This window comes from Mizuhopecten yessoensis, unplaced genomic scaffold (genome assembly GCF_002113885.1).
Source record: "Mizuhopecten yessoensis strain PY_sf001 unplaced genomic scaffold, ASM211388v2 scaffold4513, whole genome shotgun sequence".
Classification (NCBI taxonomy): Eukaryota; Metazoa; Mollusca; class Bivalvia; order Pectinida; family Pectinidae; genus Mizuhopecten; species Mizuhopecten yessoensis.
The window spans coordinates 2469-17486 of record NW_018405584.1 but is presented as its reverse complement, the minus strand read 5'-3'; the positions used below and the strand labels follow the sequence as shown (position 1 = coordinate 17486).

The 15018-nt window shown below is 34.8% G+C and overlaps 2 protein-coding genes across 2 annotated transcripts; both read left to right on the top strand.

The window, feature by feature from the left end:
- The first annotated feature begins 1313 nt into the window (after positions 1 to 1313).
- Positions 1314 to 5373, top strand: LOC110449171 (cholesterol 24-hydroxylase-like). The gene is made up of 4 exons (XM_021495853.1): positions 1314 to 1755; positions 3985 to 4062; positions 4930 to 5011; positions 5275 to 5373. The coding sequence occupies exons 1-4, from the start codon at positions 1619 to 1621 to the stop codon at positions 5371 to 5373; spliced, it is 396 nt and encodes a 131-aa protein (XP_021351528.1). The 5' UTR covers positions 1314 to 1618.
- Positions 5374 to 5643: 270 nt separating this feature from the next.
- LOC110449190 (cholesterol 24-hydroxylase-like) lies at positions 5644 to 12917 on the top strand. The gene is made up of 7 exons (XM_021495887.1): positions 5644 to 5726; positions 6447 to 6585; positions 9401 to 9518; positions 10129 to 10287; positions 10904 to 10969; positions 11475 to 11547; positions 11794 to 12917. The coding sequence occupies exons 1-7, from the start codon at positions 5644 to 5646 to the stop codon at positions 12095 to 12097; spliced, it is 942 nt and encodes a 313-aa protein (XP_021351562.1). The 3' UTR covers positions 12098 to 12917.
- Positions 12918 to 15018: the final 2101 nt, after the last annotated feature.

The following is a 15018-nucleotide window of genomic DNA, read 5'->3' as shown; positions in this document are numbered from 1 at the left end:
TTACCATGCACGCATAGCGTCGCACGGTTACCTTGACCTAACGGTTTTAAACATGTTATTTGATCTTACCCTTATCTTAAATAAACACGCCGTAGGTAGACAGATATTTATATAGGCACACTGTAAAATATACCATTAGCCCGTGCAGTAATTAGGGTGAGAATATAAACGTTGATGGTGTAGCTTTCAATGTTGTAACGTGGACGCAAGATATATGCTGAAACGCGAACAGGGTCTGGTTCTCCCTGTCAAATGTTATCTGTAACCCTACATTCGATTTGTTTTGGTTTGTTTGTGTTTTATGTCCTATTAACAGCTATTGTCATTTAAGGACGTGCAAGGTTTTGGTGGTGGAGGAAAGCCAGAGTTCCCTAAGAAAAACCACTGACCTTAGGCCAGTACCTGGCGACTACCTCACTTAGGCCTTGAACCCGCGACCCAGTATCGAAGGGCTAGTGGTAGCAGATGTCGGACGCCATAACCACTTTGTCACCGCGACCCCCTTTACATTCAATGAACGAATGTAATTGTAACAGTGATTCGAACTCAAAATGGATAGCCCAAGGACAAAATATGAACAAAAAAAATATTTACATAGAGGTTCTTGAACCACTATATGGGGAATAAAACCATGTGCTTCTGAAGGGTAAACGTCTTATGAGTGAACAATGGTAGTCTATCGTGATTTTTCCAAAGGCAGCGGAAACCGCTTTTTTTATTGAATTTCAATCACTCGGAAATTTGACTTGTTTTATTTGTGTACGAAAAGGGTTCACTTTACCTGTTGTCGTTTATATTAGAATTCAAATTGTAGAATATATATTTGATCAGTGTAAGCAACTTGATTTACGAGATATCGAGAGAAAATCCCAAATAGAATTATCAAGATAGCGCCGAAAACACAACATCATTCACGAGATAGCGACAAGAAAATAGTACAATTCATGAGATAGCGAGGAAAACTAATAGAATTAACAAGAAAGCGTCGAACAAGCTGTGTCAATATCCCGGTAAGCTTCGTCAATATCCCGGTACTTTATTTGAAAAGAGTTGAGTATTAATGGTGAAGGTTGGATATAATTGTTTATATGCTGCAAACGTACAAGTTGTATGGAACAATAAATGAGCCGTTGGAAATATACACCCATAGACAAGCAGACCACATTAACAACTTCCAGAACGCACATCAAGCTTGCTGAAATGAGCTGAAGTAAAGATCATTTGATTAAATATATGTTTTCTCAAACTAATGCCTGCAACAGTTGAAATTTAATCTAGCTTTTCATTTCCACTACAACAGTTTCGAAGCATTCGTTACATGTCTTTCTCTTTTTGTCATTGTCGCTCTAATTCTCTCTCTTTATCTCATTCTCAAAAATCATACATACAGAGAAATTCCGAATTTATCGTTTAATCAAATGAGGGAGACACATATCCGTTTGTTAAAGTATCTTTTCGAGTCAGTCAAATGTTGAAAATGTCGAGACGATTCAGAATATGATTTATTTGGCATGTATGCGCTTCCGTAACAGAAAAAGTATTTCTTAATCGCGAAGGCTACGTAACTGTGTGATAGCTTGGAGATCATTTGTGGCTGTGTCTCAAACTGTGAACACACATGACAATGAGTCTGTTGTTTGTGGAAATCTTAGGGATTGTAGTCGCTGTGTGTCTTTGTATACTCGTAACTGTAGCCTGGTATTTTCATCGTCAACATCAAAAGTATGATCATCTACCCGGGCCACCCCGGGACAGGTAAGGATTTTTAAATGTGGCGGATATATGCTCTGTCATAAATATAGGTCAAAGCTATTTATATATTTGTTTTTATATCAAATGATACACGAGTACTAGAGTTCAGTGTCTCACGTGGTGCCCTGCATTAAATAGATAACATTTGAAGCAAAAGCATTTTTTTTCACTTACAACGCAAATAATAATTTTAATGTGTTTGATCGCACAAAACACGAAGGAAGCAGATAGAGGAGAAACACTACTGTGCCGCTAAAGCATATAGAGCATTGTGATCAGCCAAGAACATGATTGACACTTTTAATGCATTTTTTTCTGCACACTCCTGAATTAAAAAAACTACCCAAACAGTCAATTCTTGGCCATCGCCAACTTTTTGTTTGTTTTTATAAAAACAATGTTATTTATAAAGGTCCTTTGTTCTTAATGGCTAAAAGTATCATTTAAAAGGGATAATAGATGCATATTTACATTTGAAAGATCACGTAAAGGTCCCCTGGTCATAGTCCACTAGTATTTATGAATGTCTATTCAAATTGTATGATTTATTTTTGGAAAGACGTGCTGCTTTTAACTGGTTTGTTAAGCTCGACCACATTTCAATTTAAAAAGAAAGCAATCAACAAAATAAGGTTGATCAATCGGGTGACATTGTCCATATATAATTATTCGACTTTAAAGCGAGGAAAAATCCCCTCTTTGTTTAAAGCCTGATGTTCTATTTGTAAATCAATTGCTTCGGTATTCCAACCTAAAATTTAGATATGTACAACATCATATTATTGTATAACCATCCATATGTATCATTTTATTCTAATGATGTAATATATATTATTAACTGGTCGACTCAGTTAAACTACTAAATGTTGTCTATATCAATGCCCGATGAAAGTAATAAGACTTACATTTCTGAACTTTCGATTACAGGGAATATTTGAACACCCACTGCAATATATCTAGTGGTTAATGATAGACTTACACACGTCCCAGTTGTTAACCAGTGGTTTCAATCGAAACATAAGGCTCGATTAATATTATAATCAACCTTTTTTTTTAATCTAAAATTTATTAAAGACAAATTATAAATGGATTTCTTTAGAAAGGAAAGTATTTAAACCAAACGAAAAATCGTATGTGAATTGTGAAACGGCATGTCTTGCAATATACGTAGTACCCGGAGTCTTCAGTTAAATAAGGAAACTACGTTTATCGTTAACTTTATGACATAAATCTTAACCAGATGGTCTACAAGCTGAGGGTTAAATAATAAAGGAACCTCATCCGGCGGTAACATTTCCATGGAATACCCTCACCCTAGGGAATGCTGCTTTTGTGCCATTCTATGAAGGACGTTTCGAAAACAACGGTTATCATTATTTGCAATCTGCATTTTTTAGAAAATCCGTAGAAATATGATTATGTCGTCTGGTGTTGTTTTACCCGTGGGGGTAATTGTGTTGTTTTACCCGTGGGGGTAATTGTGTTGTTTTACCCGTGGGGGTAATTGTGTTGTCCCTCACCACATGCTATCTGCCATACTCTAGGCGATAAATACTCCTTAACATGCAAGACGGGAGAAAATTCGGAAAAAACAATATATCAAAGTTAGACTTCTGGTCCTAATGACGATTGTAAAACTTCCTGAACGTCATCTGAAGCCGCCGAGGTACGATATACAGTGAATCGACTCCATCACAATACTTAAGGTGGTTTCTTTATTTAGGACAATTGCGTGTTTGCATTCAGTTTGAACCATTACAGAATCGTTGAAGGTTAACTATTTTTGAAAGAACGGAAGTTTAGATTACAACATTTTTTCCCGTTGAGGTTGTTTTTTTGCTTGAGTTGTGTTATTTTAAGAATCTGAATTTTTACAGTGACATTTATACGAACAGAGATCCAAGAGAGAAAAATCGAGCGAAAACACACCCTTAAAAACAACGCATATGATAACTGTTATATGTATTCTCTTCTCGTCCAATGTATGTTTCTTCTTGAATATAAAACATTAACAAAATCTTACACTGAGCATTTATTCAATAGTAAACCCTTTAGGTCTTTTGCCAAAGTTTGGTAACACTGAAAAACTGCATGTTTGCAGGGAACTCACATTTTGACTTTATTTTAACAATCCATTCTCTTGTTACCAGTTATAAATAAGTTCTTAAAGAAAGTACACGTTAAAAATTTGAGGACGATTTAAATACTAAACAGTGCATATATATCTTAAAGCTTCTGGAAAGGGAACATTCCATCTATCGAAAAAGTAAAAGCTGCCGGTGGAATCATGGATGACTACTTATTAGAAATGTAAGTAAATCAATTATATATGAAGGAATACTTAGAAAAATAACCTTATTTCAATTAATGATGAATTAAGTCGCTACATTTGTGAAACTTACAACATGAACATATCAAATGTTTTTTTTGTAGGTTGAAAAGTTATAAATATGTGTGATTAATGTATGAACCATGCTGTAGATGTGTTTGTTATTGTGATTGTGGTTTGTTTTTGAAATTGTGTTTTTTATTTGTTTTTAATTTGTGAATGTCGTTGTGTTTGGTTTTCGTCATTGTATACATGTTTCATTTGGTGATAGTGAATGTAAAAAAGTATGTAGCTGTGTTCGGGTTTGTTTTTAAACGTGTTTGTAGCTGTGTTCGGGTTTGTTTTTAAACGTGTTTGTGGATGTGCAAGGTGTGTGATTGTTTATGTGTTGTGTTTTTGTTGCGAAAGTGTATTGTGCTAGTGTTATTGCGTTTGTTTTTGTGATTACGAATGTTTCTTGTTTTGTCGTTGAGAATGTGTTTGGTTTTGTGAATTTGGATATGATCTATTGTGCGTTTATGAGTTGGAAATGTAAGCGATAATTGTCGGGTTAAAGGAAGTTCGAAATTCACAATGACCCTCCGACTTCATAATTTAAACTTTTTTGGCATTATGTTACCTATTTACTGTATCTTCCTTGAAGATATGACTTACAATTTATTATATTATCTGACTGTTTAAAAGAAACATATTTATAACATTCATAATTATTATTTAACATCGTCTTACACAGAAAAAACAAACTATGATATGATGGATGTGCTATATATTTAGGCCATTTCCATGAGATCATTCTCTATGTAGTGTTCTGAAAATAATCATGTTTTAACCTACATATTGAATTTCAGTTCCAAAACTTACGGGCTGGTATTTCGTCTTTGCTTCTGGAATGAAGTTGCAGTCATTGTTTTAGATCCAGAATGCATTAAGGTAAAACTCATGTAACACACAAACCTATCGCTTGCCCTTACAGATTATATAAGTTTTCGTTGACATTTTTAAAACTGTTTTTCTATTATCATAAGGAGTGTGAAATAAAATGTTTTCCTGAACTGCGGTTTATGTTATGATGAAATGGTAAATATTTTGTTTCCAAGAGAGTAGGAATCAGGGGCAATCAAAGAATGTTTCAGTTGATACACCGTCACACATTGTATTGTTGTTATTCTAGCAAAATCTTGGTTTAATTTCAGGATGTTCTGGTAACTGGAAATCACCAGAAGTCAAAACGTTTTTACTCAAGAGTAGCTAGCGTATTTGGTTTTAACTCATGTGTGAATGCCACATTTTGAGCAGGTAATGAAATTGTTTATAGATTTCGACCAATGTTATTTTAAAATTCAACTAATCTATAAAAAAAATGTCGTGAAAGATTTAAACTAATTTTTGTCGCGACGACAAGACATAAAACGTCATATAACCTGGTATAATACTTGATAATTCAATATATATCTAGATGTAAATATACAAAAACAATGATTTACCATCCAGCCAAATTTGTCTTTAACATCCTGTCAAAATATATTTTAGGTATTGATATAAATTTAACCGCTTTCAGGTTCATGGGCCAAGGATTGGAAGGACAGCTTGATAGCAAACATTGGATAATACAGCGAATGCATTTTGACCAATGGTTTAAACCCAGGTAAGTAACTGAGTATACATCAATTAACACAGAAGGAAAGATGACTTTGATGGATAAAGATATATAACATTGAACTGACGACGGAAGGACTGAGATAACATACCAACAGATTTATACACTTTGCAGCACTAAAAATGTTAAAGATTGGGTAACGTATGTATCGCTGAGATATACAGAAACCACATTATACACTGTATAATATGTAAGAAAGTATGAAATAAATATTCAGGAAGCTTTCAGGACATATTCAGTGTGGGACCTAGTTGTGTATTTCACATTTTCGGCTTGATTGGATTTCAGATTTATTGCCGGCAGCCAATTTGTATGTTGACATTTGAAGTTGTTTACCGATACATCTCAGAAAAAACTGGATGAAGCTTTATGTAATTAGCTTGACATAATATATATATAACTCATGTGTGAATGCCACATTTTGAGCTTGATAGACTTTTGGGATCGCTGCCGGTGGCAGTCTTTTTTTTTTTCGACTGTTTAAATTTTGATAGCGCTGTTTTCATGTAGGGATTTTAAAACTGGGCACTGGCAGCTATTCATATTATGATTGTTGAAGCTTGTTACTGCTATCTTTGCGTTAACACCATTTCATTCAAGTTCGTCGTACCAAAAGTGGTTCCTATTGGATTTTTTAAACGATATAAGCAAACGTTTTCCTTGTAATTCTTTATCGTAATTACTGATCAACTGTTTAAACTCTTTCAGCTACATTCGACAATTTGCATCTGAATTCAATGTGTTTGCCGACCGTTACACAGAATACCTGGAAACCTCTGCGAACGGCAAGACGGAAATACACTTGTTGCATTCGTTAAACAAACTGTCGATGCATTTGTTGTACAAGGTTTGTATGAGTGTATGGTTGGTTATTCATTATACAAACAAGGCTTGTTTGGAGGCAGAATTTGTCTTTGGCTGTCGTTATGCTTTTATATGAAAGACGTGGATGTCATTTGTTAAACAAGTTTGTCTAGGAGAAGGCTGTGTCATATTTTGTAAGGGGTTTGTTTGCAAGTAGGCAAAAGTTATTTGATAGTTTATCTCAGATAAGACTATGCAAACAGCTGTTGTATAAGGTTTATCAAAGATAAGGGTATATTAGTGTCTGTTACACAAAGCAAAGTATGTTTTATCGTCTGTTCTACAAATGCTTATACGGGTATGGTAAATGATCGTCTATTGTACAATGTTTATCTAAGGAAAACGTATGTTATCGTCTGCTGTACAAGGTTTATTTCAGTGTAAGGTATGCTCTACTCTGTTATACCACGGACTTAGAATCTAATTCCGTGGTTATACAATGTTTATCTAAGTGCAAAGTATGTTATCGTTTGTTGTTCAATGTTTGTATATAAGTAATGCATTTTATTGTTTGTTACACAGGGTACAATTTGTGTATGTATAGTGTATATAATCGTCTGTTGTACAATGTTGGTGTATGGGCAATATATTGTATCGTCTGTTGTACAAGAGTGTGTATGATTAGTGTATATTATCGTCTGTTGAACAAGGTTTGTATATAGGTAGTTTATAGTATCGTCTGTTGTACAAGGTTTGTGTATGAGTACATGTAGTTTATAGTATCGTCTGTTGTACATAAATACAAGGTTTGTGTAAGAGTAGTTTATAGTATCGTCTGTTGTACATATATACAAGGTTTGTGTAAGAGAAGTGTACACTGTCGTCTGTTGTACAAGGTTTGTGTAAGAGTAGTGCATAAAATCATCTGTTGCACAAGGTTTGTGCATGAGTAGTATACATTATCGTCTGGTGTACAAGGTTGTGTAAGAGTAGGGTATAGTATCGCCTGTTGAACAACGTTTGTATATGGGTAGTTTATAGTATCGTCTGTTGTACATATATACAAGGTTTGTGTAAGAGTAGTGTATATAATCGTCCTTTGTACAAAGTTTGTGTATAAGTAATGTATGATATCGTCTGTTATACAAGATTTGTGTATGATTAGTGTATATAATCGTATGTTGTACAAGGTTGTATATAGGTGGTTTATAGTATCGTCCGCTGCACAAGGTTTGTGTACGAGAAATGTATATTATCGTCTGTTGCACATATATACAAAGTTTGTGTTAGAGTAGTGTATATTATCGTCTGTTGTACTAGGTTTGTTTATGAGTAGTGTATATTTTCGTCTGTTGTACAAGGTTTGTGTATGGATATTTTCCCCATTTTGTCTTTCAACTAACATCTTTATACATTTACATTGATGTACTGTCAAATACATATGAACTTGATAGCAATTACTAAACATATATGACGGAAGCGCGCAGAGGGTTCAATTTTAGTGTGGGAGGAACCTAAATCAGGGATCAAATTCAGCCATCTTGGTGAAGAGGAGCGCGCTATCCACTGCGCCATCCGGCGCAACGTTTAAGTTATACACACAAGAACAAATATTTACTTTAGATTTTACTGAATATGTATAACTTTAGGATCTTAGCAGTTTAGTTGGCTGGGTATTCACACGAAAAAACGTCGAGGAAAAATTCAAATATATACTTATCACTTTTTGGGAGAGTAGAAAGAAAGCCTTGACCTCGCTTCCTTCTAGTTATTCGAATTTTCTGTAAACGGAATCGCTACTTATTTACGGTCAAAAGTGTGACACACTGACAGCTTTAAATGTTATACATGTACATAAAAGCCAAGCCTAGCACGTATAATTGTATTGCTGTACTATAAGAATTTATTAAAATGTCAACTTGGGCCTGGTCAGGTTCGACCCATGATACCAGGGCAACTTCGACCCATGGAACACATAAAAATTCGAAATATTGGTTGGAAAATCTGACGTTGCATGTTTTATGACGTAATAATCAAGCGAATTTGGGCTGAACTTACCCGACTGCCTGTCCGAATTAACCGTATAACAGGGCTCGTTCGGCCATCCGATCTTCCGACAGGAAAAGTAAAATAATCATGTAGTCTTCAAATATGGACGTGCTGCCATACTGCCAAGAACGACTAAGATAATAAATATGGGCCGAACTTGCCCCGGTCTCCCAAAATTGCTTTGTCGGTCTTAAAATCTTATTAAATCTTGTCGATTTTTGTTATTCCTCGACTTGACGGCTCCCTTTCTCTCATTCTATTTAGTAAGCATTATTCTGAATCAGTAATAATAAGAGATTATTAAAAGCTACGCTCTTTTTTTAGGCTCTGCCTTTTCATATTAGTATCGTCTGTTGTACAAGGTTTGTGTATGGACAGTTTATAATATGTTGTATATATATACAAGGTTTGTGTGAGTAGTGTGTACTATCGTCTGTTGTATATATATACAAGGTTTCTGTGAGTAGTGTGTTCTATCGTCTGTTGTATATATATACAAGGTTTGTCTGAGTAGTGTGTACTATCGCCTGTTGTATATATATACAAGGTTTGTCTGAATAGTGTGTACTATCGCCTGTTGTGTATATATACAAGGTTTGTCTGAATGAGTGTGTACTATCGTCTGGTGTATAAAGTTTATATAAGGGAAAGTTATATAACAAGAAATATTCGTAATTTGTACGCTTAATAAAAGTTGTAGATAGAAATTTCCATTGAAATGGTTTTATCTTTTTTTCGTTCTGTGTTTTGGCTTTATTATAACTTATTTTATATTATCTTATCCAGTGATCTGACACTTTTTTTTGCAGGTTGCATTCAGTGTAGATTTAGGATCATTACATGGCAAGAACCACCCCTTTGTTACAAAAATGAAGACAGCTTTGTCAGGATTTTCGGCTCTCCTGGCAAACCCTTTGGTAGTTGTACGTATATATTTCGTTAATCTCAATAAACGCTAAGGAGTTCGTCCTGTAACGCGGCGCTCCGGTTTTGTTTCAATTATTTGTTTATTTCATTACCTTTACGATGTCTTCAAATCCTTACGTTTTTTTCTCGTGCAAAATTTATATTTAATCCATTTGAATATTTTTTGTTATGCATTGAAAATTATGCATGAATGTGATTTCATAATAATATACGCAACTGGTATATATTATTTTCTGAAAGGTTTACATTTTCTGTTGCGCTCATCTGTACTAATGTTTCAAAATAGCATATATTCATTTCTATTTCTGTAAATGATAGCTTTGAACTTTTGGTTTTGGTTTGGTGTGTGCCCCACCCTTGCGATTACTCAACGTAAGACGTCGTAACTACTTAGCCACAGCCCCCAGAAAATCTAAATGATGAATGAAAATGTAGTAATGTTGTAAAACCGATGTTATTGTTCTCTCCATGAATATTTTTATTTCGTATGTAAGACACGGAGTACAGTGGATCCACTTTATAGGTAATGAAAACCACAACTGATTGCACTGACTCTTAGATATAAGATAAAATATGAATTGGATTCTAACTGTACTAAAATAACTAAAAGGTGAGAATCCGTTCAAATGGGGATTTCGCCGGGAAGTACGGGGAGCTATCAATTTCATCAGAGGTAGTGCAAAACAAATGATGATCGAAAGAAAAGTTGCAAAAAGTAACGGCGACTATTTTCCCCACGATCTCTTGGAATACATTATGGAACTAAAAGGTACTTGTCAAATATATATCATTCTTGTCTGTTTAATATGCGCACAGGGAGGACACATTGGTGCTGTTTCGTGTATTTAATTTTTGATAGTATGATATATTTATACGATGCAGACAATTGTTTTGACCATAGCTACTGCTGATAATTGCAGTCTAGTGAAATAAAACACATGATCAATTCTTGCATCTCAGGTCAGCTATTCTTTACTATAGTATGAGAAGGTGGCATTGAATATGCATTTATTACAAATTTATGAATTATATCACACACTTCAATTTTGTTTTTAGTTTATTGACTCATTAGCTTTTTACGGAAGTGCCACTAGTTCAGATTTTTTTAGCCGAAATTGTTTGTTTTCTTGGTGTTCAACTGTTATACTACGTTTAAAGTATTTTTTCAAAAAAGTCATTGCATTAAAAAATTCTATACGTTTTTGCGACCAGACAACAGATAAACCACATCGAAGTAATTGTCAATTTAATGATTGAAATCAATGTCATTTTGAAAATTTGTAACACGACAACTATGTGACTGTGAGTAAATTTGTCATGTGACCAGGCAATGAATAAAACGGGGCAAACAACAAAAAACAATATTTGCCTATGTATTGTTTCAGAAAAGTACCCATCAATAATAACGGACGAAATATTGTTGGACAATTTCTTGACTTTCTTATTAGCAGGTAAATATAATCATCTATTAAATATATAAATACATTGTATCACCTCAGTCTCAGACAGGTCAGGTCAGGTAAAGCACCTATAACAACGAACTTCTTCGGTGTTGTTATATAATTAGAAAATTAAAAGTTCTAGCATATTAGAAATATGTCACTTGGTGGAATCATTTCAAAGAAACAGAAAAAGTTTGAAGTTTAACATACGTCAAATAACAAATACAATACGATTTTAAATTAAGCGTTTTTATCATAAATTTCTATATTTTACTCCTCGCTATTTCATTTTCGGTGTTGTTGTCGTCAGACAATGTCTTCCGATGGTTTAAGACAATCTCTACGTAATGTTTATTTCGATGCGACTTTTAACGGCATTATTGATAATCAACCTTACATAAAGCATACTTAACTGATATGTTTAATGAAATATTGAAGAATGAAAATGATGAGCTGAAAAGATACTTAAGGAAAACATCAATTATTTGATACATCATTGATTTGTATCATACAGGACAGGAAACATCCGCCAACACAATGAGTTTCATGCTTTTCCTTCTTGGACAGAACCCAGAATGTTACAGGAAGTAAGATACACGATCGGGTCATCTCGTCTTTTTTACAAGAATATTTTGATATAATGGTAAATTTAATAAGCAAAGAATACAGAGCAAGGAAAACGAAATGAAAATGTCCACAATATAATTGATCAAAACTGTATTTGATAGAATACACATTCCAGACAAATAACAATGATTTCTCAACGTGGTAAAACAGTATTGACAACAAAAGTCTTAAGTTGAGTTTGAAACAGAATGATGATTCTTTAATAGGCTACAAAAGGAGGTTGATGAGAACGTTGGTGCAGTGTCAGTGATCAGTCTGAATGAGATTGAGAAGTTACCTTACCTGGACATGGTGTTGAAGGAAACACTCCGCCTTTATCCCATTGCTAAGACAACCATTCGCGAGACAGCCAGTGACTACAATCTCGGCGGTCACCTCCTTCCTGCCGGTACAGACATGTTGGTATGCAGAACTTTGTATACAATTAAACAATATCACAATATATATTTAAAGAACATCATAAATCGTCAACAGAAAGGTATCAATCGTATATACAGTGTGACAACATAATCAAATAGTTTTTACTTTTGATTTATTAAATGACTTATTCACGCAAGATTTAAATAAAAAAACGGGAAGATTTTCGTCGTTATAAAATGATAAAAAACGAAAAACAAATCCTTTTTATCATATCACCAAGGTCTGATGTAAATATCTATAAAACACAAGATTTCTCTGACCAATGTCCTGTCTTAAATGTCGTTATATGCTTTTGTTTTAAATATTGTATATGTAACATCATCCTTACAAAAGAGTAATCGGTAACAAGTATATGAGGTTTATACTAATATACATATTATGGAATAAATACTGTCTGGTGTAGCCAAAAGTTTTGAATCTGTGATATCATAAATAGTTTTACATTTCATTTCCAATTTCTCTATTCATTAACACATGTTTTGGAACATTATTAAAATGAAATTTTACTCTTTTGACCTTAAATAGGTACTCTTTAGTCCATTATTGACGAAATTACCAGATGCTTCAGTAAAAGTCCAATTTATTGCCGAATTTTGCCGAATTCCGCTATTTTGTTTTTAAAATTCTTGTAATTGTTTTAACATACACAGGAATCTATTTCAGAGGCCTGTTTCCTTTTAGAATTACACGAAACAAAACGAGATTTGGACGCGATTTGAACACTAGAAGAATACATCCTTTAATACACCGATGCCCATATGATAATAATAATAGGATATGTAAGATTCACTACTCTTTCAGTCAAAGAAGGCTTATTATTCAGAAAGAATCGAAGAATGCGGTAAAGATAATAGACAGCTTTTTAGACTCACCAAAAACCTAATGGGATAGAAAGGTGAGATTATCCTACCAAGCTGTAATTCTGAAAAAGACTTAGCAGGTAAGTTCAGTGGTTACTTTCTGAATAAAATCAACTCAATCAGGAAAAATATTGCCGAAGCGAACTCCTCTGCTGACATTGACATCTCTGTCATGACTGCTGACATTGCATTTGACGGGGAACCATTGACAAAGCTCTCACCAACAACCCAGGACGAGTTGCGCAACATTATCATGACCTCGCAATCGAAGTCCTGTGAGCTTGATCAACTGCCTACAGACCTATTAAAACAATGTCTTGAAGCACTGCTTCCTTTGATTACCTCACTCATGAACAAATCATTGGCTGAGTCAAAGGTTCCATTATGTTTTAAGAAGGCACATCTAAGACCATTGTTAAAGAAGCCTAGAACGGACAAGGAGGAGTTGAAAAACTACCGCCCAGTTTCAAATCTGCCTTTTCTGTCTAAGATATGGAGAAGGTTGTGTTCCGGCGTTTAGAGGTTCATCTCCATGCAAACAGTCTCCATGACAACATGCAATCGGCCTACCGCATAGGACACTCTCCTGATACGGCCCTCCTACGTGCACAGAGTGTTATAGCTTCTGCATTGGATAACAAACGTCATCGACCATGGCATACTTTATCAACGTCTGGAATACTCTTATGGAGTGACTGATACCGCACCATGCTGGATACAGTCCTATCTGAGTGAACGACGACAGTGTGTTGCCATCGGTTTTTCCACCTCATATGTCAAAGTACTAGATTTCGGGGTTCCTTAAGGATCGGTGTTAGGACCACGAAAATATGTACTCCAAACCGATTGGAGGGAACTGTCGTCGCCATAGTATTCGCTATCATTGCTATGCCGATGACACACACAGTTACATGGTCATCAAACCACAGGACAGTTGGAATACAATATCAGATAATCTGGAAGCTTGTCTGACAGATATCAGTATCTGGATGAACGCCAACATGCTTAAGCTTAAACAGGAAAAGACGGAACTAATCGTCATTTCCCCAAAGTGTCAGCAAACAATGGCTCTCCAGCACAAGGTCGGTGCCAGAACTATTGAGACTGTTCCAGCTGTTAAACATCTAGGGTATACTTTGATAGTTCACTGAACATGGAGAAACAAGTGAACACTATTGCCAAATCCTGTTCCTACCAGATCAGGAAAATCGGCTGTATTCGGTAGTTTATAACTGCAGATGCATGCAAGATTTTGGTGCATTCACTTGTTACCTCTCGGTTGGATTATGGTAATGCCCTGCTCTGTGGTTTATCTGACAAAATAACTAGTCGTTTGCAGAGGGTCCAGAACACTGCACCACGGCTAGTTACTCGTACTCGAAAGAGAGAGCACATCACACCTGTACTTTATTCGTTGCACTGGTTACCTGTACGATAAAGGTCGAAGTACAAAATTCTGGTATACACATACAAGGCACTGAATGGAACAGCTCCTCAGTACCTACATGAGCTTGTTACCCTGTATCAGCCGTCAAGATCACTGCGGTCTGAGGCAGAATCTTTGTTGTGTGTCCCAACAATACTAGAAAGTCAAATACCCTGGCCAAGTTCAAGAGGGACATCAAAACAAACCTTTTCACGTCTGCGTTTTAGAATCCTTTCAAAGACGTCTTGTAAATACCACCCTTTTATTTGTTCAATTATGTGCACATTGCTTACTTAAATGATTGTAAGCCTTTGTTTTTTGTTTTCACAGTTACAACCATTACTATTATCCATATTTTGTAAAGCGCTTTAGAGTTATTTTACAAATTATATGAGGTCAATGTATATCGTGCTAGATAACATACATGCAGTTATCTTAACTTAAGTTGGTTGCATTTCAAAGAAAAAAATGTGTTTATTATGGTATTTAATTGTTTGAGATTTAGTAAGTATCTCCTCCAAAAATATCTTTCAATTACGCCAGAATCATTGAAATGTTCATATTTCTACTGAATAATGTTTTCTGTTCAAACTCAATAGCTACTTTACACAGAAGCTCAAATTAGCAATTCATGTCCTGATTTCCCCCCTTTTTATTGTTATATCTCCTTTACCTAAATTTAATATGCGGATCAAACAGAGTAAGTACAATATAAATTTGTCTTC